Raw genomic sequence first — 23,183 nt, 5'->3', positions numbered from 1 at the left:
CTACTCCTGTTCCTAATTCTTATGTTCTTATGTTCTTATGACCGAAACCATTGTTTTCGGTTCCGGCCACAAACTCCGTTCCCTAGCCGCTGACTCCATCCGTCTCCCTAACATGTCTGAGGCTGAACCATACTGTTCGCAACCTTGGTGTCTTAATGGACCCTGAAATGAGCCTCCAACTGCATATCTGAGGCATAACTAAGACCGCCTATTTCCACCTCCATAACATCGCCTATTCCCACCCTTGCCTCAGCTCTTCCATTGCTGAAACCCTCATCCATGCCTTTGTTACCTCTAGACTTGACTATTCCAATGCACTCCTGGCTGGCCTTCCACGTTCTACCTTATGTAAACTTTAGGCCATCCAAAATACATTGGCTCCCGTTTAAGCAATGCCTCGATTTAAACATTTCTGATCCTTGTTTTCAAATCCTTCCATGCCCTCGCTCCTCCCTACCTCTGTAATCTCCTCCAGCCCCACACCCTCGAGATATCTGCGCTCCTATAATTCTGCCCTCTTGAGCATCCCTGATTATAATTGCTCAACCATTGGTGGCTGTGCCTTCTGTTGCCTAGGCCCTAAACTCTGGAATTCCCTCCCTCAACCTCTCTGCCTCTCTTTTCTCCTTTAAGATGCTCATTAAAACCTATCTCTTTGACCAAGCTTTTGCTCCTCTGCCCTAATTTCTCTTTGTATGGCTCAATGTCAGATTTTTTGTCTGATAATATTCCTGTGAAGCGCCTTGGTACCTTTTACTATGTTAAAGGCACTATATAAATACAAGTTTGTTGCACGAAATGTATGAAACTGCACAATAAAATTCTCTTCCCGTCAGTTAACTCTATTGTAGCTCTGATACAGTGCTATATAACAGCCCGAAATTTGCGGTTGTTATGATGGCAAAACTGCCAGCGCTCGCCATCATTACTGTGTAAAACTAACCGCATCTTCTGGCCACACATGTAGTTAAATGTGGAAATCCAGAAGTTGCTGTTAATGGTTCTTGCTCCTCCACAGGATGTGCTATTTGCAGTCTTTGCCGATGCAACCAATACAAGAGTCAGTGATTTGACGTGAACTTCAACTTTTTAGGCACTATTCTTGCTGTACAAACCATTGAAAAAGTTGAAACAGATGTAATGAGTTGATAACGGCGTAGTCATAATTACTACTGAACAACCTCTCTGGCCCTGAAAAACTAATTTTTAAGTGTGTAATTTCCTCCATTCCATGATAAAAATTCCATAGATTTTCAAAATTTAAAAAAAATTGCTATTTCATCTTCTACCTTAATCCCATATGTATGTCTCAATTTTTATTTTGCTTTCTGTAAAATGATTAAAAAGTGAATGATTATCGGTGCCTTTTACTTCCTGGTTTGCTGAGAATTCTTCAATCTGATTAGCTGCTCAGTCTGCTTGATGACATCACTACCTGCACGCCAGAGATCCCCGATAGATGGCGCCAGATTGAAACCGATGTTGGAATTGGGGAAATTGACACTACAGAGCCTGCTAAATCTTTGTGGGCAGCTTTCTTCGAGGTCAGCAGCGAATGCTGCCCTTCACTGCTGATTGCAAAATCCGAGTCAATGTTTCAATATCGTATGCAATGTAAACATTTTCATGTTCATGAGGGCCCGGATGCACCTTTGATGTCATTGCGCCGTCATCAATTTGCATTTCCAGCAATTTGCAGCGTAAAAATAATAATCTAAAGTGAGTTTTAAAAATCCATTTCACAGTGCTCACTGTGAGATGCACCATTCTATCAATTTCTGGGCTAGTGTGTATGACCAGATATATTGTACAACTTTTAAGAAGTTAGTTAATACTTTTGAAGTTTCCAAATAAAAACTTGACATGGAGCTGTACTGGACTTTTTATTTCTGGAATCCAGTGAAATCATAGAAGTTTACAGCATGGAGCGAGGCCATTCAGCCCATTGTGTCTGTGCCAACCTGCTGCCCTGCACTCTCCCCATAGCCCTCTATGTTCCTCTGCTTCAAATATTTTATATACTTTGTCTCTTTAACGATGCAGTGATCTCTGCTTCAACTACTCCTTGTGGCAAAGCAGCTCTCTGTATAAAGAAATTGCTTCAAACTTCTCTCCTCACTCTTTTGGTGAAGATTCCATAATGGATAAAGATTAACTAATGGTTGACCGGTTTATGTTGACAAATTAGATGTGTATTTGATTTCTGTTTCAGATTTGAGATGATCGATGCTGCAAGAAACAAAATGAGAGTGAAAGCCAGTTATATTATGGTAGTCATGGCCGTTGTAGCCTGCATTGCAACTATCATTTCAGGGAAGAAGGTAAGGAGAAATCTTACTAGTTGGTTCAGGAATGGAATGAATGTTATAACACAAGCTCAGTTTTATTAACTAATTTCAATTTTCTTTACCTTGCCTGAAGATCCAGACCTTCTGTAAATCACATGACCAATGATTATACTTGTTTAGCTCACAAAATGATGACTTGGATTGTCACAAGTATTTAAATATCGCGGTGACACTTGGTTTGAAAAAGTGGTTGTTGAGGTTTATTTAATTTGATAAGATGGGATTGTATTGTGTGTTGTCCAATGAAGAGCAAATGATTATACTAGAGAGGATACAGAGGACTGGAGAATTTTAGCTATGAGGAAAGATTGGATAGGATGGGGTTGTTACCTTTGAAACAGAGGAGGCTGAGGGGAGATTTAATTGAGGTACATAAAGTTATAAGGGGCCTAGATAGAGTAGATAGGAAGGACTTATTTCCCTTAGCGGAGCAGTTAATAACCAGGGCGCATAGATTTAAAGTAATTGGTAGAAGGATTAGAGGGGAGTTGAGAACTTTTTTCACCCACAGTGTGGTGGGGGTCTGGAACGCACTGCATGAGACGGTGGTAGAGGCAGAACCCCTCATTGCATTTAAAAAGTACTTGGATATGCTCTTCAAGTTCCCTAACCTGCAAAGCTACAGACCAAGAGCTGGAAAGTAGGATTAGGCTGGATAGCTCCTTTTCGACACGATGGGCCAAATGGCCACCTCTGTGTCGTATATTTCTATGATTCTATGAAATGGATGCAGGTCAAGGCACTTAGACTAGTGTCTAAGTACCTTGACAGTCCTAAGCTTCATAGATGGTCATAGAGTACAGATGAAGCTAGCAAAACCAAACCTGTATTAGCATACTCTGGGCTATAGCTCAAATTGTAATATTGCACTCGACGAAGGATACTTCCCAAGCCATAACCCAAATACTGCCTTTGTATTCCACACCTCCTGTCATGTTGGAGGAGCAACATGCCTGTTCCTGCATGGTATGTTCTCTATCCACAACAGTTCCACTGGAGGCTCCTTGTGAGACATTGACAGATTCCCTCCTCACAAGTTACTGTACTCACCATTTGAAGCTTTTTGAACTTGGGAGGATAAGTTTCTTGCATGGAAAACAGCACTGTCAATTTATGGTTTGTAGAGTTAGTGAACTGCTAACCCTTGCAGATCAACTGTTTTTAATTTGTCATTCTGACATGTTGGTCATTGGGACCCAAATGTAACTTTTACCTAAAGTCATTTCCCAGTTTAATTTGGACCAAGAAATTGTCCATTTTATCAGTCAGCATACTGGTCAAAAATGGAATATTGCTTCCCTTATTTTGGATGATTAGAGGGAAATTTAAATGGTCTCAATAGTTATCCATTTCCAAAAGGTCCTAAGGCAAACTGGCAACGAAATAACAGAAGGCTTAAAAAGTTAATGTGAAGCAGTCCTCACCGATGTACTGATTACCATTGAATATAACTGCAGAACACAACCATGCCTCTCAAATATGTCTGTCCATTATATTGGTAGGTGTAACCACTGCACAGTCATTGAAGACAAAGTTTTATCTCTGCAGTGAGGATATCCTCCATTGTGTAGTTTGGTATTACCACTGGGCAGTTGTGAAGTGTTGTGGGTCATCAGTAGCAGCAGAGTTGTAATCTGTAAGCCCAGGACATCCCTCAGTTCTTGATCACTATCTAACTGAGACCAAAGCTGATTCAATGGGGCATCCCAGGAGCAATATTAGGCATACCTTAAAATGCCACACCAATCTAAGGAAGCTACAAAACTGGGCTACCTGCATGCTAAACAAAACAGCATGCTAGAGACCAGGCTCACTGGTTCCATAACAAACTGATCAGAACAAAGCTATGTAGCCCTACCACATCTGGTTGAAAATGGTAGTGGAGAATTAGGTGGCTAATGGGAGGAGGCTCCAGCAACCATGGAGCCCAGCACATGAATGCAAGAAGTAGGGCCAAAATGTTTACATGTGTCTTTTGGCAAACGTGCATAGTGGACTATCTCACTTGCCTCTTCCTGAGATCCCCACCATCATAGATGGCAGTTTCCAGGCCATTTGGTTCACTTCAAGTGACGTAAAGCAGTGGCTATGGATATCTGCTATTTTGCAGAAAACGTTAGCTATTCCCTCTGCCAAGCTAATTCAGTCCAACTATGGCACTGGCATAAGAACATAATTAGGAGCAGGAGTAGTCCATACCGCCCCTCGAGCCTTCTCCAGCATTCAATAAGAACATGGCTAATCTTTGACCTCAACTCCACTTTTCTGCACTGTCCCCCATATCCCTTGATTCCCCTAGAGTCCAAAAATCTTATCTCAGCCTTGAATATACTCAGCATCAGATTCAGCATTCACAGCCTTTTGGGATAGAGAATTCTAAAGATTCACAACTGAGTGAAGAAATTCCTCATCTCAGTCTTAAATGGCTGACCCCTTATCCTGAGACTATGCCCCCTAGTTCTAAACTCTCCAGCCAGGGGAAACAACCTCTTGGCATCTACTCTGTCAATCCCCCTCAGAATCTTGTATATTTCAATGAGATCATCTCTCTAACTTCAGAGAGTATAGGCCCAGTCTACTCAATTTCTCTTCATAGGACAACCCTCTCACCCCAGGAATTAATCTAATGAAACTTCTTTTCAGTGCTCTAAGGCAAGTATATCCTTCCTCAGAAAAGGAGACCAAAACTGCACAGTACTCCAGGTGTTGTCCCACCAAAGCCTTGTGCGATTGTAGCAAGGCTGCTTTACTCTTGTACTCCAACCCCCTTGCAATAAAGACCAACGTGCCATTTGCCTTCCTAATTGCTTGCTGTATCTGCATGCTGTTTCCTTTACGAAGACACCTAAATCTCTGAATACCAATGTTTAATAGATTCTAACCATTTAAAAAATATTCTGTTTGTCTGTTCTTCTGACCAAAGTGAATAACCTCACATTTCCACCCATTATAGTCCATCTGCCATCTTATTGCCCACTCATTTAACCTGTCTATTCTCTTTGCAGGCTCTTTGTGTCATTTACCTGATAATGTAGAACATTGGCCATATATGTGCTATCCACAAAAAGCCAGACCTATCTACTGGGGTAGTTACTGTTCTTTTGGCCACATCATTCATCAGGAGAGTGATAGACGGAGTCCTTAATAGTGCTGTCAAAAAATACCAGCTCACTAATAACCTGCTTGCTTGAAATCAGGGTAGCATTTGACACCAAGGACAAACCAACTCAAGTCGAGGGGTAAATCGTCCAGTGACGGAAGTTAGACCCAGTACAAAAAGAGGAATGTGTTTGTTGGAGGCCAATCATTAGAGCCAAGGACGTCACTGCAGGAGTTCTTCTGGTACATCAATGACCTTCCTTCTGTCATAAGGTCAGGAGTAGGACTGTTCACTAATAATGCTAGTGTTCACTTTCATTCATAACTCCTAATAATGAAGCAGCCTATGGCAGTCTGCAGCAGCACCTGGCCAACTCCCAAGCTTACAATTATACAATTAGCAGGTAGCGGTTGTGTGACATTGCCTAACACTGATGACTATCTTCAAGAAGATGGGATCCAAACACCTCCCCCACCTTCTGTAGTATGACCATCACCTGGGAATCACCACTGACCAGAAGGTTAACTGGATTGGCCGTATCAATAACGTGGCTACAAGACTAGGGCAGAGGCTGGGTAGTCTGCATTGAATGGCTCACCTCTTGATACCTCAAAGCCTCTCCATGTACAAGTCAGGTGTGTGATAGAATACTCACCACTTGCCTGGACAAGTGGAGGCCCAACAAACAACACTAGAGAAGTTTATCAGACAAGACAAATCAATCTGCTTCATTGGTGCCCCTTCTGCAAGACATTGGGGATTGCTCCCGGAATCAGCACATCATTGATTGGTTACTGAACACTCAGTAGATTTCACCTAGCCAGGTGAGACAGCTAAGTAGCAGCTGCGAGGGGGAATAGAAACACAGAAAATAGGTGCAGGAGTAGGCCATTCGGCCCTTCGAGCCTGCACTGCCATTCAATGAGTTCATGGCTGAACATGCAACTTCAGTACCCCATCCCTGCTTTCTCGCCATACCCCTTGATCCCCCTAGTAGCAAGGACTACATCTAACTCCTTTTTGAATATATTTAGTGAACTGGCCTCAACAACTTTCTGTGGTAGAGAATTCCACAGGTTCACCACTCTCTGGGTGAAGAAGTTTCTCCTCATCTTGGTCCTAAATGGCTTACCCCTTATCCTTAGACTGTGACCCCTGGTTCTGGACTTCCCCAACATTGGGAACATTCTTCCTGCATTTAACCTGTCCAGTCCCGTCATTATTTTAAACGGTTCTATGAGATCCCCTCTCATTCTTCTGAACACCAGTGAATACAAGCCCAGTTGATCCAGTCTTTCTTGATATGTCAGTCCCGCCATCCCGGGAATCAGTCTGGTAAACCTTCGCTGCACTCCCTCAATAGCAAGAATGTCCTTCCTCAAGTTAGGAGACCGAAACTGTACACAATACTCCAGGTGTGGCCTCACCAAGGCCCTGTACAACTGTAGTAACACATCCCTGCCCTTGTACTCAAATCCCCTCGCTATGAAGGCCAACATGCCATTTGCTTTCTTAACCGCCTGCTGTACCTGCATGCCAACCTTCAATGACTGATGTACCATGACACCCAGGTCTCGTTGCACCTCCCCTTTTCCTAATCTGTCACCATTCAGATAATAGTCTGTCTCTCTGTTTTTACCACTAAAGTGGATAACCTCACATTTATCCACATTATACTTCATCTGCCATGCATTTGCCCACTCACCTAACCTATCCAAGTCACTCTGCAGCCTCATAGCATCCTCCTCGCAGCTCACACTGCCACCCAACTTCGTGTCATCCGCAAATTTGGAGATACTACATTTAATCCCCTCGTCTAAATCATTAATGTACAATGTAAACAGCTGGGACCCGAGCACAGAACCTTGCGGTAACCCACTAGTCACTGCCTGCCATTCTGAAAAGTACCCATTTACTCCTACTCTTTGCTTCCTGTCTGCCAAGCGGTTCTCAATCCACGTCAGCACACTACCCCCAATCCCATTTGCGTTAACTTTGCACATTAACCTTTTGTGTGGGACCTTGTCGAAAGCCTTCTGAAAGTCCAAATACACCACATCAATTGGTTCTCCCTTGTCCACTCTACTGGAAACATCCTCAAAAAATTCCAGAAGATATGTCAAGCATGATTTCCCTTTCACAAATCCATGCTGACTTGGACCTATCATGTCACCTCTTTCCAAATGCGCTGCTATGATATCCTTAATAATTGATTCCATCATTTTACCCACTACTGAGGTCAGGCTGACCGGTCTATAATTCCCTGTTTTCTCTCTCCCTCCTTTTTTTAAAAAGTGGGGTTCCGTTGGCTACCCGCCACTCCATAGGAACTGATCCAGAGTCTATGGAATGTTGGAAAATGACTGTCCATGCATCTGCTATTTCCAAGGCCACCTCCTTAAGTACTCTGGGATGCAAACCATCAGGCCCTGGGGATTTATCGGCCTTCAATCCCATCAATTTCCCCAACACGATTTCCCCCAGTTCCTCCTCCTTACTAGACCCTCTGACCCCTTTTATATCCGGAAGGTTGTTTGTGTCCTCCTTAATGAATACGAACCAAAGTACTTGTTCAATTGGTCTGCCATTTCTTTGTACCCGTTATAACTTCCCCTGATTCTGACTGCAGGGGACCTACGTTTGTCTTTACTAACCTTTTTCTCTATACATACCTATAGAAACTTTTGCAATCCGCCTTAATGTTCCCTGCAAGCTTCTTCTCGTACTCCATTTTCCCTGCCCTAATCAAACCCTTTGTCCTCCTCTGCTGAGTTCTAAATTTCTCCCAGTCCCCAGCTTCGCTGCTATTTCTGGCCAATTTGTATGCCACTTCCTTGGCTTTAATACTATCCCTGATTTCCCTTGATAGCCATGGTTGGGCCATCTTCCCTTTTATTTTTACGCCAGACAGGGATGTACAATTGTTGTAGTTCATCCATGCGGTCTCTAAATGTTTACCATTGCCCATCCACTGTCAACCCCTTAAGTATCATTTGCCAATCTATCCTAGCCAATTCACGCCTCATACCTTCAAAGTTACCCTTCTTTAAGCTCTGGACCATGGTCTCTGAATTAACTGTTTCCTTCTCCATTCTAATGTAGAATTCCACCATATTATGGTCACTCTTCCCCAAGGGGCCTCGCACAATGAGATTGCTAATTAATCCTCTCTCATTACACAACACCCAGTCTAAGATGGCCTCCCCCCTAGTTGGTTCCTCGACATATTGGTCTAGAAAACCTTCCAGGAAATCCTCCTCCACCGTATTGTTTCCAGTTTGGTTAGCCCAATCTATATGCATATTAAAGTCACCCATGATAACTGCTGCATCTTTTTTGCATGCACCCCTAATTTCCTGTTTGATACCCTCCCCAACATCACTACTACTGAATGTGGAGGCTAAGCTGAGTAAACAGTTTAAAATGCACTTTTTTTCCCAACAAAAGCCACCCATTGTTTTATACTGGATTAAAAAATATTATATTGAGGCATCCTGGTACGGTCTTTATGCAAAATCCACACTCGAAGCAGAAAATAGCCCTCAAGGTGCTGCAGATTTCTAGGGGCTCTACTTGTAGGCTATTCATTATCGTACACATCTTGTAGTGTAGTAACCAAGCCTTTGAATGGTATTACAAGTACAGTACAGTACATCTCCAGCAGTGAAGCACTGACCACACTCAGATCAGCTCCGTTGGGCAGGCCACATTGAAAGCAAGCACTCTGGCTCATTTGCCGTGAAGGAGTTCTGAGTAAAGGTGGCCAGAGGAAACGTTTGAAGGATACCCTCAAAATCTCCCTGATTAAAATGCAACATCCCCACCGACACCTGGGAGACCCTGGCCAAAGACCGCCCTAAGTGGAGAAAGTGCATCCGGGATGGCGCTGAGCACCTCGAGTCTCATTGCCGAGAGCATGCAGAAACCAAGCGCAGGCAGCAGAAGGAGCGTGCTGCAAACCAGTCCCACCCAACTTTTCCCTCAACGACTGTCCCACCTGTGATAGGGACTGTGGTTCTCGTATTGAACTGTTCAGTCACCTAAGAACTCATTTTTAGAGTGGTCTCGATCCCGAGGGACTGCCTATGATGACAGTAGATCTGTTAGCCAATTAGAGTGTAATTGGTGATAATGAAGGTATTGCAAGCATCCTCCATCCTGATCCTAAAGCATCAAACTAGACACTAAGGTATTGAAAAGGTATACAAGTGTGTGGCTGAGCGAGTCATTTAATATTTTTAATGTTTAGATGGATTAAGGTGATGACTTAGATCATTGTTAATTTGATGCATCTTGTCTGAGGAGGGGAATATTTGCGGTTTGCTGGCTGGATTTAAGATTATATAAAGTGAACACATTTTGATCAGAAAGATAAATAAAATATTGATATGAAAAGTCAAATGTTCCCTTTTTGAAGTCCCTCACTACATCGCTAATGCATGCTTCCAATTTAGATTTTCTGCCTGAGGATCCAACACAAGTTTCAAATATGATTGCAATCATAGCAGTGAAGTTAATACTGTATAAAACTATGCTGCTATTTGAATCCTATTAAACATTTGGGATTTGAAATGTTTTAAAGCCTGAATAAATCCCGTGCCTAAAAATGATTGTGTGCTATCTTTTTTCCCTATATATCTGCAGGCTGCGCGTCGACACGAATCACTGACTGGCATTAACATGGCAAAGAAAGCAAGGTGGAAAGAGGAGAGTCGGCAAGAAGCAGAGGTTACCAAAAGCCAATGATTGAATGAAACTGAAACTGAGGATGGGTACCAGTCTTGAATATCTCTCCACATTCTTGCATGTGGATATAATTTACATTAGTAGTATTTCAAAGTACTTTGCCTCTTTTTAAGAAGCTCCAGGACCCCTCAAAATGTAACCAATTTATAAAAGATAAATATGCTACATACTAATTTAGGGTCTGTTTTGATTCAAGTAACACAATTGGTCATTAATTCTGATGAAATATAACTGATATACCCACAAACTTTACATGTATCTGGAACTGTTATGTTGCCTATTTTCTTCCCTGTATCTGAATAATTGACATTGAAAAGACGACTGGAATACAAGCAGTGATCCAGCAGCACAAATGAGTAATAGTTGAGTTGTAGACAAGTTCTGCACTTGATACCACTTATAAAAGGAGGTAATCTCAAATAGTAAGTTCTTGGCAAAATATTTCCCAGAGATGTTTTGTGTTTAAAGCTTCCTATTTCATCCAACCTGGTTAAACTACTTTGGTTACTTCATAGAACCCATTTCCTGCACTAAGTCAAGACCTACTGTGATAATAGCCAGAGTTACTTCTAGTGAGCATGCCTGCTATTTATTTAGATCAGAAATTAAAACATACTGAATAAATTCCACCTGTTTCCATAGTATTCAGGTCATATTTACTATTTAATACAAGCTTGGAGCTATTGTATCTGTGCCAGGAACTAAAGTTCTAAATGCAGAATCTTCACTTATACACATTGTCAAGAGTGCAAGCCCGGTTGTCTTGGGTCTTCAACTCGCTCTTTTTTAATCCTGCAGGTAAAAGGCCATTACATCATGCCTCCTCCATGACCTTCACGCTTGGTTAACATTAGCTCAGCATTCTAGAGTGGATCTTATTTTTTAAAAAGCTGTCCTTGCAGGTACAGAAAAGGTAAACATATAATTGTCAAGCAGATTAGGTTAGAACTACACAAATCTCTTGTATGAAGAGTTTACTAATGTGACATGCTGCAGATAGATAACTACCTGTGTCAACAGATTCTGCAAAAACTGTCTTCACTTCAAATGGAGTCCAGAACATAAAATGGATTCTTTAAATAAAACTTTTCCTGCTAGCGTTCCTACTAATTACTTTGCAGAGATCCTACCTTTTAGGCTCTTGAGGAATCCTTTCCTGTTCAATATTTTAATTGTTAGATGCTTATTAGCAGAATTGTTGCCTCTCACTTTAGTTTTTAATGTTGACTAATTGTTCTTGTACCTATTGTGATTACAAGTGTAAAATTCATGGTAAATTGAAAAATGGAGTTTAAGAAATTTATAACAGTCAATTGATCAGCTTCAGTTTACATTGAGAGACCAGTTTGTGAAAATAGATGAGCTAAAGCTAAATATTTATTCAACTCTTGATCTGAATATGTAGGCGGGTATTAAAAAATGGGTGCTAATCATTTGTTGGCTTGTTTTGTAATTTGATTAACTGGAAAGAATGCTCTGGTCTATGTATTACGTAACTCGCTGGTGTAATCAGAAGGCACTCAAAGGAGGGGAGTCAAATATGCAACTGGTTCCATAACCAAGAGATTCTACCCAAGTGCCATTAGATGGAGTCACTTTTAATGGGGAAATGATGCCCAGTGAAGCAAAGGATGCTGCTGTAACGTAAATGAAGTTGTGCTATAAAGTGCATTTGCAACTGAACAATTGATTTAATCAACATGATTTTAAGCATTTACTGGGTTTTGTGCATTCATACCAAGTATGAATAATTTTGGAAGATTTTGCTTGGAACTATAGAACAGTACATTTAATAATTAGGCCCATCATTGTGATGGTGCAGTAAGTAGTTTGAAATATCATTCAATAACTGGATGTTTGTGCAACTAACTGGTTTGGACTGATTGTGCAAATCCATTGGATATTCATACGACCAAAGATTTTGTAGGGTATATACAAAATTGATGACCAAGAAAAGATCAGTTGGTCCATCAAACCTGCCCCACACTTTGGTGACTGAACACTAAACTCCTCCTGCAGCCATGTAATAATCTGGAAGAGGCAAAACACCTCAAAGGCATAGTCATCACCAACACCAGCCAGAACTGTGTTTGAGGATCATTACTCTCGGAAAAGAAAATTGCCTAACATCCCATCTATTCCTACTATTACATACTTTAAACTCGTGTCCCCTAGTCCTCCCCAATCTGATAAACTGGAATCATCTATCAATAGGCACACAAAATGTGAAGTGATACATTTTGGTAGGAAGAATGAGGAGGCAATATAAACTAAAGGATACAATTCTAAAGTGGGTGCATGAACAGAGAGACCTGGGAGTACATGTGCACAAATCGTTGAAGGAGGCAGGACAGATTCAGAAAGGGGTCTTGGGCATTATAAATAGAGGTATAGAGTACAAAAGCAAGGAAGTTATGATGAGCCTTTATAAAACACTGGTTTGGCCTCAACTGTAGTATTGTGTCCAATTCTGGGCATCACACTTTAGGAAGGATGTGAAGGCCATAGAGAAGTTGCAGAAAAGATTTACAAGAAGTTATGTGGACAGACTGGAGAAGCTGAGGTTGTTCTCCTTAGAGCAGAGATAGTTAAGAGATTTGATAGAGGTGTTCAAAATCATGAGGGGTCTAGCTAGAGAGAAACTGTTCCCATTGGCAGAAGGGTCACAAACCAGAGGACACAGATTTAAGGTGATTGGCAGAAGAACCAAAAGCGACATGAGGAAAAACTTTTACGCAGCGAGTAGTTAGAATCTGGAATGCACTGCCTGAAAGGGTGGTGGAGGCAGATTTGATTGTGGCTTTCAAAAGGGAATTGGCTAGGTACCTGAAGAAAAAATATTTGCAGGGCTACAGGAAAAGGGTGGGGGACTGGGATTAGCTGAAGTGCTCTTGCAGAGAGCCGGCACAGGCTCGACAGACCGAATGGCCTCCTGTCTTATAACCATTCTATGCTACAACCCATTAACTATTTTTAAAGGCCTCTATCAGCTCATCACTAAGCCTACTTTGCTCTAAACTAAATCGACCAAAGTCACAGAGTCTATCGGAGTAGCTGAGGTTCTTTAAGCTAGAAATAATTCTTGTAGCTCTCCTCTGGACCTTTCCATGGCTACTACATCATCCATGTGGGTGGACCAAAACTGGGCTCAATACTCCAGATGCGGTCTGACCAGCAACCTGTATATTGACAAAATAATGGCCGTTGATTTATACTGAATGGTTCTATTCATACAACTCAATAACCTGTTAACTTTAGCTAGTTTCTCTACATTGGTCATGACTCTTCAGGATCTGTGCACAATAACATCTAGATTTTTTTTTTCTCTCAACCTTTCAGTATTGTACCCTACAAATGATACATTTATTCTACCAACATGTACAACACTGCATTTATCTAAATGAAATGCCATTTGCCTAGCGCATCTAAATATTTTTGCATTTGATTGTGCTCCTCTACTGTCTTAACCCTTGCATAGAACACATGAATTTCCAATATGTGCTCCCAGCAGACAAGGTGCCACACCAGGAGCTTGATGTCAAAAACATTACCCAAAGCAATACCTTAACTGGAAGTATTCTGAAGAATTTTAAACAAACCTAATCAAAGTTCATTGTATGAAAACACCTTAACAAGTGAGAGTCTATACAAATGCATCAGACATTCACATCTACAATATCATCATCATAGGCAGTCCCTCGAAATCGAGGAAGATATGCTTCCACTCTAAAAGCGAGTTCTCAGGTGACTGTACAGTCCAATACGAGAATTACAGTCTCTGTCACAGGTGGGAGGAAAGGGAGGGTGGGGAGTCTGGTTTGCCGCACGCTCCTTCCACTGCCTGCGCTTGTTTTCTGCATGCTCTCGGCAATGAGACTCTAGCTGCTCAGCCCATTCCCGGACGCTCTTCCTCCACTTGGGGCGGTCTTTGGCCAGGGATTCCCAGGTGTCGATGGGGATGTTGCACTTTATCAAGGCGGCTTTGCGGGTGTCCTTGAAATGTTTCCTCTACCCACCTGGGGATCGCCTCCCGTGTAGGAGTTCCAAGTAGAGCACTTGATTTGGGGAGTCTTGTGTCGGGCATGTGGACAATGCGTGCGAAGATCAGGCCCTCAAATCTGGCACCAACCTTATGGTCTACAGAGCTGCAGTGATACCCACCTTCCTGAATGGCTCAGTGACGTGGACCATATACAGTAGACACCTCAAATCGCTGGAGAAATACCACCGAGGTCTCCGCAAGATCCTGCAAATCCCCTAGGAGGATAGATGCACCAAAGTCCGTGTTCTAGATCAGGCCAACATCCTCAGCATCGAATCACTGACCATCTACAATAATTGAGGTATGAGCAGTACACACTTCGAAAGAACAATGGTAACTCATGGCCCACCTTTGAGAAATCTTGGGGTTATTTTAGATATGGAGTAGTCTCACCTCAAATGGATCAAATAAGTTCCTAAAATAAATGACCTACTTTCACAATGAAATAGAATAGAGCTTTGAGAACTTGTGAAAATCCCATTATATTAAACACTGCACAATGGTGAGTTGTCCCAGGCATTACATTTTCAAAAGATATTTTGCACACATGAAGGTGAGGGGTGACGTTCCCAATTTACAGCCGTGCCATGCAGAGGATTGACCAGAAGCTTAGCAAATTCTCTCTATATCACTCTCTACCACACCATCTTTACCACTCCCTCAACCGTGGCTAACAAGGAAAATTAAGGATAGTGTTAAAGCCAAGGAAAAGGCATATAATTTGGCTAGAAAAAGCAACAAACTTGAGGACTGGGAGAAATTTAGAATTCAATAGAGGAAGACTAAGGGTTTAATTAAGAGGGGGAAAGTAGAGTACGAGAGAGCTTGCAGGGAACATAAAAACTGACTGCAAAAGCTTCTATAAATATGTGAAGAGAAAAAGATTAGTAAAGACAAACGTCCCTTGCAGTCAGATTCGGGTGAATTTATAATGGGGAATAAAGAAATGGCAGACCAATTGAACAAATACTGTGGTTCTGTCTTCACAAAGGAAGATACAAATAACCTTCCGATTGTACTAGGGGACAGTAGGTCTAGTGAGAAGGAGGAACTGAAGGATATCTTTATTAGGCGAGAAATTGTGTTAGAAAAAATGATTGGACTGAAGGCCGAAAAATCCCCGGGGCATGATAGTCTGCATCCCAGTGTTTAAGGAAGTGGCCCTTGAAATAGTGGATGCATAGATGATCATTTTCCAACAGTTTTTCGACTCTGGATCAGTTCCTATAGACTGGAGGGTAGCTAATGTAACACCACTTTTTAAAAAAGGGAGGGAGGGAGAAAGCGGGTAATTATAGACCGGTTAAGCCTGACATCAGTAGTGGGGAAAATGTTGGAATCAATCATTAAGGATGAAATAGCAGCGCATTTGGAAAGCAGTGACAGGATCGGACCAAGTCAGCATGGATTTATGAAAGGGAAATCATGCTTGATGAATCTTCTGGAATTTTTTGAGGATGTAACTAGCAGAGTGGACAAGGGAGAACCAGTGGCTGTGGTGTAGTTGGACTTTCAAAAAGCTTTTGACAAGGTCCCGCACAAGAGATTGGTGTGCAAAATCAAAGCGCATGGTATTGGGGGTAATGTACTGATGTGGATAGAAAACTGGTTGGCAGACAGGAAGCAGAGAGTAGGGATAAACGGATCCTTTTCAGAATGGCAAGCAGTGACTAGTGGAGTGTCGCAGGGCTCAATTCTGGGACCCCAGCTCTTTACAATATACAATAACGATTTAGATGAAGGAATTGAGTGTAATATCTCCAAATTTGCGGATGACATTAAACTGGGTGGCGGTGTGAGCTGTGAGGAGGACGTTAAGAGGCTGCAGGGTGACTTGGACAGGTTAGGTGAGTGGGCAAATGCATGGCAGATGCAGTATAATGTGGATAAATGTGAGGTTATCCATTTTGGGGGCAAAAACACGAAGGCAGAATATTATCTGGATGTCGGCAGATTAGGAAAAGGAGGTGCAACAAGACCTGGGTGTCATGGTTCATCAGTCACTGAAAGTGGGCATACAGGTACAGCAGGCGGTGAAGGGTATGTTGGCTTTCATAGCTAGGGGATTTGAGTATAGGAACAGGGAGGTGTTATTGCAGTTGTACAGGGCCTTAGTGACGCCTCACCTGGAATATGGTGTACAGTTTTGGTCTCCTAATCTGAGGAAGGACGTTCTTGCTATTGAGGGAGTGCAGTCAAGGTTCACCAGACTGATTCCGGGGATGGCAGGACTATCATATGAGGAGAGACTGGATTAACTAGGCCTTTATTCACTGGAGTTTAGAATGATGAGAGGGGATCTCATAGAAACGTTTAAGATTCTGACAGGACTGGACAGGTTAGATGTGGGAAGAATGTTCCCGATGTTGGGGAAGTCCAGAACCAGGGGACATAGTCTTAGGATAAGGGGTAGGCCATTTAGGACTGAGATGAGGAGAAACTTCTTCACTCAGAGAGTTGTTAACCTGTGGAATTCCCTGCCGCAGAGAGTTGCTGATGCAAGTTCGTTGGATATATTCAAGAGGGAGTTAGATATGGCCCTTACGGCTAAGGGAATCAAGGGGTATGGAGAGAAAGCAGGAAAGGGGTACTGAGGGAATGATCAGCCATGATCTTATTGAATGGCGGTGCAGGCTCGAAGGGCCGAATGGCCTACTACTGCACCTATTTTTTTTTCTATTTTTACTAAGATTGCCAAATTTAAAGGCAATTTCGATATAGATTGCAACTGAACACCCAAACTTATTTGCTTGGGAGTTCGTCAGATCAACCCTCCCCTTTTTTCGGGGGGAAAAATTGTTGTGTGGATCAAAACCCAAATCCCAGAGATGAAACAAACACGGTGTAATAATTTATTCTGTTCTTTCTCTTCCCCCCCAAAAAAATGAGATGGGTGTGTGCATTTCTGTGTTGGTGGAATTTAAAATATTGCAATTAACACTATAACCTAGACACATCTTGCTGTTATTTATATAGAACAGATTAATGTCAGAATTAAATTCACAGTAGCTCAATAATCCACACTATTAAATTTCAAACATCCACCTAGAAATAATATTTTTATTAAATTTTCACTGCTCGCCACATGGCAAACGTGCTGTTTTTATGTAATCAGTCATGGCGAGCAAAAGGGCTGAACTGGTTGTGACTTGTGCTAACATTTTAACAAGCTATCAAATTTGGCAAGTAGATAGCCCAAGTGACTGAGGAAAAAAGCAATAAGTTCATATTCCTGTAAACAAAATGAGTTTGTATTTATCGCACACTGAAGAAAATGAAAAGTTCTAATAGGTGCTGCTGAATCCTTACTGCAGACCTGTGTATTAAGGTGAATCCTCCAGCTAACACTTTTCCAACATGATAACTAGTTGGTCCCTTATTAAAATAATGCTCAAAATGTAAGAGACTGAATTTGCACCGTAAATGTGTTTTTTGTGTCCAATAATTATTCCAAGGATAAATTGAACAGAGTTGTGTGAAGAACACTGCTGAAATTCAATTTGGATCATGTATGGAAGTTCATTGACAAATATATAATATATATATTTTAAGATTTAAACCATGGATCATTGTCATCTTAATAAGGGACATGCAGCTCATCAGAATAAAAGTTATTATTTACTTGGGGTTACCTTTGAACTGCCTGGCATAAAACCTCATTTTTGTCAAACATTTCACATTATAAAAACAAAATAAAAAACGCAGAACTATTATATGGACAAAAATTGACAGTTTCTCCCCCTCCTTAAATTGTCTTCGTTTTTCTGTGAATCATAGAAATAATACAACAGGTTAAGACTGGTCCTACAGCCTGGGAAATCTATGATTCCAACAGAGTGCAACATAAAAAATACGGATGAGATAGATTTTGAAGCCAACATTTACAAAAGAAATACTTTAAAATATATATATATTTTTTAGAATACAAATTTAGAGTCTAATAATGACCTCTAAACTAGTAAGTGCAGAAATGCTATTTGGCCACACTGATGAACCTTGCTAATGGCTGATTAAACAGCATTTCCAGTTGATCTTTTTCCATACAATCCTATTGATAACACAATGTTTAAGATGCTTTTAAAGCTGGACTATACTGAGAATAGCATGTCCAAAGATGATAAACAAAAATTGGAACTGGATAAGATGTGCAATGTTTATTCAGGATTGTATTGCTGCACTTTCCTTCCACCAAGCTATGTTAATCCACCAGTGTCATAAATTGGAAACTTTGTAATACAGCAACTAATTTTGGACTGGTAAAGTATAACGCAGTATTTTAAAAGGAGCTATTTCCCTTACTGCAGCATTGCTCATGGTAGAATCATTAATACTGAAATTCTGCCATTAATAATAATGTATTAACTTTTATTTTTATTTTCAAGGGGCGTAGTGAACCTACTGCCCCAACCACACAGGAAAGCTAAGCCAACTGTAGCTGTGTACTACGGGTCATATGCACCCAATTCAGTTTACCAGTAGCACATGGTGCAGTGGCAGATGCAAAAAAGGTTCAGTATGGCAGTTGTAAATCAACTAACTCAGAAACATAATGGAGGGAAGAGAGACCACTTATTTTAGGTAATAGATAATATCTATGCTAAAATTGTATGGAGTAGCACATCAGATGACTGAAGTGTCATGGAACGAAGAGATGAAGATTCAACCTGCTTGCTTTGTTCAGTTGCTGATTCCAACTCTGCCTTGTAAAAAGATGGTGACCAGTGCTCTGCTCCCAAATCTTGGCCCAAACAAAGGGGGCGGCACATTTACCATTGAGCCACATTTCTGTATCTCCTTGGAGTAGCTGACTGGTAATGGTGGGATAACAAGTTGCCGACATATTCTCTCAACTACAGGAGATGTGCAACTCAAACCTCTTGAGGGAGAAGTAAATTAATTGGTTTCAAACATTGATTAGAACAAAACAAAAATCAAGAGAAATGAAACAGCAGCAAACTAACTAAAAGGACTGTGCCTGTTAACGGTGCTGCAAGAACCATCCCATGTATCTCTTTACATGCGCAGACAATGACACGACACTGACATCAAAACACAATTTCAAGCTGTGAGCTCTCGAGCCTAAACCAGTAGTCTTCTAGAAATTTTGTAGAAATTTACAGCACGGAAGGAGCCATTTCAGCCCATCGTGTGCGCACCGGCCGACAAAGAGCTATCCAGCCTAATCCCACTTTCCAGCTCTTGGTCCGTAACCCTGTAGGTTACGGCATTTTTAAGAGCATATCCAAGCACTTTTTAAATGTGGTGAGGGTTTCTGCCTTTATCACCCTTTCAGGCAGTGAGTTCCAGACCCCCACCACCCTCTGGGTGAAGACTTTCCTCCTCAAATCTCCTCTAAACCCCCTACCAATTACTTTAAATCTATGCCCCCTGGTGTTGACCCCTCTGCTAAGGAAAATAGGTCCTTCCTATTCACTATCTCAGCCTCTCATAATTTTATACACCTCAATAAGGTCTCCCCTCAGCCTCCTCTGTTCCAAAGAAAACAAACTCAGCCTATCCAATCTTTCCTCTTGGCTAAAATTCTCCAGTCTAGGCAACATCCTCGTAAATCTCCTCTGCACCCTCTCTAGTGCAATCACATCTTTTCTGTAATGTGGTGACCAGGACTGCACGCAGTACTCCAGCTGTGGCCTAACTAGTGTTTCTTGCATCACAGGAATTTGGATACTATCTGAATGATGAATACTGCTGGTTTTTAAGAGGAATTAAATGACAAGTTGAATGGGATGAATACCATTCATTTGCATCAAAAAAGATTTGTAAAAAGACAGTCCTTCAAAAATACACTTTGTGACAAGTAATTTTGGTGACACACTTGTTCAGTTTCTGCTGCTAATTGTTCTTCCTGTCTTTTTTTCTGTGCGAGCCATTTCTTCCATTCTCACTTCCCTTCAGTTTGCACTCACTACATCAGCTGGGCTACACTGTAAGTTAACACCAGTGGTAAAGAAAGCTGGGATGAGCTTCTTTTAAAAAAGAACAGGTTGGTGGAACCTAGTTAATAATCTTATTCTGAAAAGAATGGCAGGTGCATTGTCCAGAACACTGCTCCTAAGTGGAAAGTGGATTTTAATTAACGTGAACTAGCAAGCAAATGATTTCTGGTTCTAATGTACACCACACACTAAACACATTTTCTGAAACATCTTAAATGTATACAGACATCAGAATAGGTTCTAGAATAACTCTCTACTCCATGACTCCCCAGTGCACTTACTATATACCAGCCATTTAAAGTTATGCTGCCAGTGTAGTTTCAATGGTTAATACTATTGAATTGCTGATCTTCTCATGGATGCAATATAATTCACTACCAATCACAGGCCCTTTAAATTTATAAATTTAAAATTTCTCAGCTTCACAATCCCAACAGAAATCTCGTCCAATTTTTGTAAGAACATTTTAAAATATGGAGCTGGAGAAATATCTTCTACATTATTTGTAAGATAACTATAAACTAAAAGTCAAGTAGTTTAGTAGATCGCATCACTGGTCCCATTTGTTAGATTGATAAAATCGAGCAGCAGGAAGTAATGTTCATAACACCAAGACCAGCCATCTCTCAATTAAACCACAGCAAGAAATGATTACAACTCTTAACAGATTTGTCATTAACTAGATAAAATGGAAATGAAGTTGTTAGATGGAGGGCATTACTGGGTAGACAGTCCACCTACATTGATATTGCACCATTTTGATTTTTCTTAAATCAGCAATATTAAACATTACAATAGAAAGGACAGGGCCACAGTAAAGGATACAAGTATTTAAGATGAAAGAGTCAGATGGTGCAAATTTGCTCATTTTTCCCCAACCCCATTTGAATGTTTATATACATATATTATTATACACGCAAGAATACAACCTTCATATATAACATACTTTGTGTGTAGTTCCCAAACGCAGCTTTGTAGAGAGTGTACTGTATGTAAATACGTGCTTCTTTATACACCTACGTACAACCTTTTGTTAATAAGAATGATTCAGCTATCTGAGCAAGTTCTTACTAGCATGGCTCACCTGTATAGGTGCATATTTATCATTGTGTCCAGGTGCAGTCCCTTCTTTCTCATCCCCCCCTCCCACAAACTTGTCAGTCCCAATAGCCCTGGGAGAAGTGTGTGTGCGCGCCTCAAGTGGAGTCAATAGTCCTCTGCTTACAACTGGAAACCCTCCATTTGAGCTTCGTGTGGTTGAAAGATGTATTGCTGTTGATTAAGATCGACTTGTGGCACAATGTTGGCATCTTCCTCCTCTTCTGTACCAAAGTAATGTTCTATTAGATCAAATGCTTTTTGATAAACATCCTGGTTTTCATGGCTTTGCAGGAATTCAATCTTATCCAAACCTGCAGAAGATTACAAAGAGTAAAATGAGAGACTTTTAAAAACACTTTGGGGCAGAGTTTCCGCTTTGAGCGCAATCGGGAAACTGGGCACAAGTTGTACTTGAAATTGCGGTTTTTACAAAGTGACGGATCCAAGGATCCTGAGGGAAATGGGGATAGAAATAGCGGAGGCCCCCAGAAATTATATTTCAGGGTTCTATTGAGAGGATGTGTGCCAGAGGACTGGAGAGTGGCCAATCTAATACCCATTCTCATCAAGGGTGACATTGTTAACCTGGGTAATTAATAGCCAGTTAATTTAACATCTGTGGTAGCGAAAATTTTGGAATCTTTATAGATTAAATATTTATATGTAGAGAAAATAATTGGAAGCAGTCAACATGAATGTCAGAAATGAAGATAGTGCGTGAACAACCTACGAGTTCTTTGAGAGAGTGACAGATATGGTGGATGGGGGAAATACAGTGAACATGAGCACATAGACTTTCAGAAAGACTTGGACCAGCTACTACAGAGGAGACCATCGAAGGAGGAGTAGCAAACTGGATTAAAAACTTGTTAGAAGGGAGGAAAGAGAGTAGAAGGGTAGTTTCTCAGATTGGTTGTGTGAGTACAGGTGGCCCACAGGGTTCTGTTCTGGGACAACCTATGTTTACTTGCACATCAATGATTTGGATATAGAGCTAGAGTCAGTGGTGTCCAAATTTGCAAACAATACTAAAATAGAAGGCACAGTAAAGAATTCGACGGAGCAAATTAAACTGGAAGAGGATATTGATAAGATGGGAAAAATGGCAGATGGAATTCAATGTCAATAAATGTGAAGTACACTTATGGAAAAAGATACTAGAAATAATAATTATAGTTTGAATGGGGGAAAAGCTGGTTGATGTGGAAGAAGAGGGATTTGGGGGTTCAGGTTCACAAGACATTAAAAATGGATAAAGCAATAAAACAAAGTTAATGAAATACTTGGGGCCATAAATTGCGGCCCCTACGGGCAGGTACGAGGTGCGGACAGGCTCATAGGGGCCCTCGAGTTCCAGGTTTAGGCATGCGCTGCACATGCATGAAAACCCGGAATCTGCGATCCCTCGATGGATTGCACACATCTCTGGGAAAAGGGCCTTCGCAGGTGGAGAGTTGGACAAGTTTATTTTTTAGCCCCGTTAAAAACATGTGAATTTCTTTTTTTTTTAAATTACATTTTTGTTTTAAGTATTTAATTCAATGCCATTTTAAGTCATTTTAAATATGTAATGGTTTTTTAAGATTTATTTGGTGTCTAGATGTATTTTTCATGTGATGCCCATTCATGTTTATGGGGATTCTGTACATACCCATAAGCATGAATGGGGGTTCCCTTCTTTGATTGGTTGAGCCGGCCCACTTGATCCCAGGCAAGATACGTGAGCCTCTACACAGGCCTATGCCTACAGGCCCAGGAGCACAAGTCTCCGTGGATCCCAAGGCAGAGGGTACGTGCATAGATTTTTTGCTGGTTGGATGCCTCCGACCCCAAATTCCGTGATGGATAGTTTGCCAGATGGATAGTTTAGTTGCTATTTTTAAAGAATA

At 41.2% G+C, this 23,183-nt stretch overlaps 2 protein-coding genes across 4 annotated transcripts in view; one reads left to right on the top strand and one right to left on the bottom strand.

The window, feature by feature from the left end:
• The window catches only part of LOC139276077 (protein FAM162B-like), a 35,212-nt gene extending 23,323 nt beyond the window's left edge, over nucleotides 1–11,889 (top strand). The window contains exons 3-4 of the mRNA XM_070893532.1: nucleotides 2,213–2,321; nucleotides 10,093–11,889. Of these exons, the coding sequence (XP_070749633.1) occupies nucleotides 2,213–2,321; nucleotides 10,093–10,194 (211 nt within the window). The 3' untranslated portion in view covers nucleotides 10,195–11,889. The remainder of the gene's footprint in view (nucleotides 1–2,212; nucleotides 2,322–10,092) is intronic.
• A 5,387-nt stretch (nucleotides 11,890–17,276) lies between these two features.
• The window catches only part of LOC139276076 (importin subunit alpha-5), a 75,830-nt gene continuing 69,923 nt past the window's right edge, over nucleotides 17,277–23,183 (bottom strand). For all 3 annotated transcript variants that reach the window (XM_070893530.1, XM_070893529.1, XM_070893531.1), the window contains one exon: nucleotides 17,277–21,605. In XM_070893530.1, the coding sequence (XP_070749631.1) occupies nucleotides 21,415–21,605 (191 nt within the window). In that variant the 3' untranslated portion in view covers nucleotides 17,277–21,414. The remainder of the gene's footprint in view (nucleotides 21,606–23,183) is intronic.

The sequence above is a fragment of the Pristiophorus japonicus genome, chromosome 11 (genome assembly GCF_044704955.1).
Source record: "Pristiophorus japonicus isolate sPriJap1 chromosome 11, sPriJap1.hap1, whole genome shotgun sequence".
Taxonomy (NCBI): Eukaryota; Metazoa; Chordata; class Chondrichthyes; family Pristiophoridae; genus Pristiophorus; species Pristiophorus japonicus.
The sequence above is the reverse complement of the archived record's forward strand: the minus strand, read 5'-3'. Positions and strand labels throughout refer to the sequence as shown.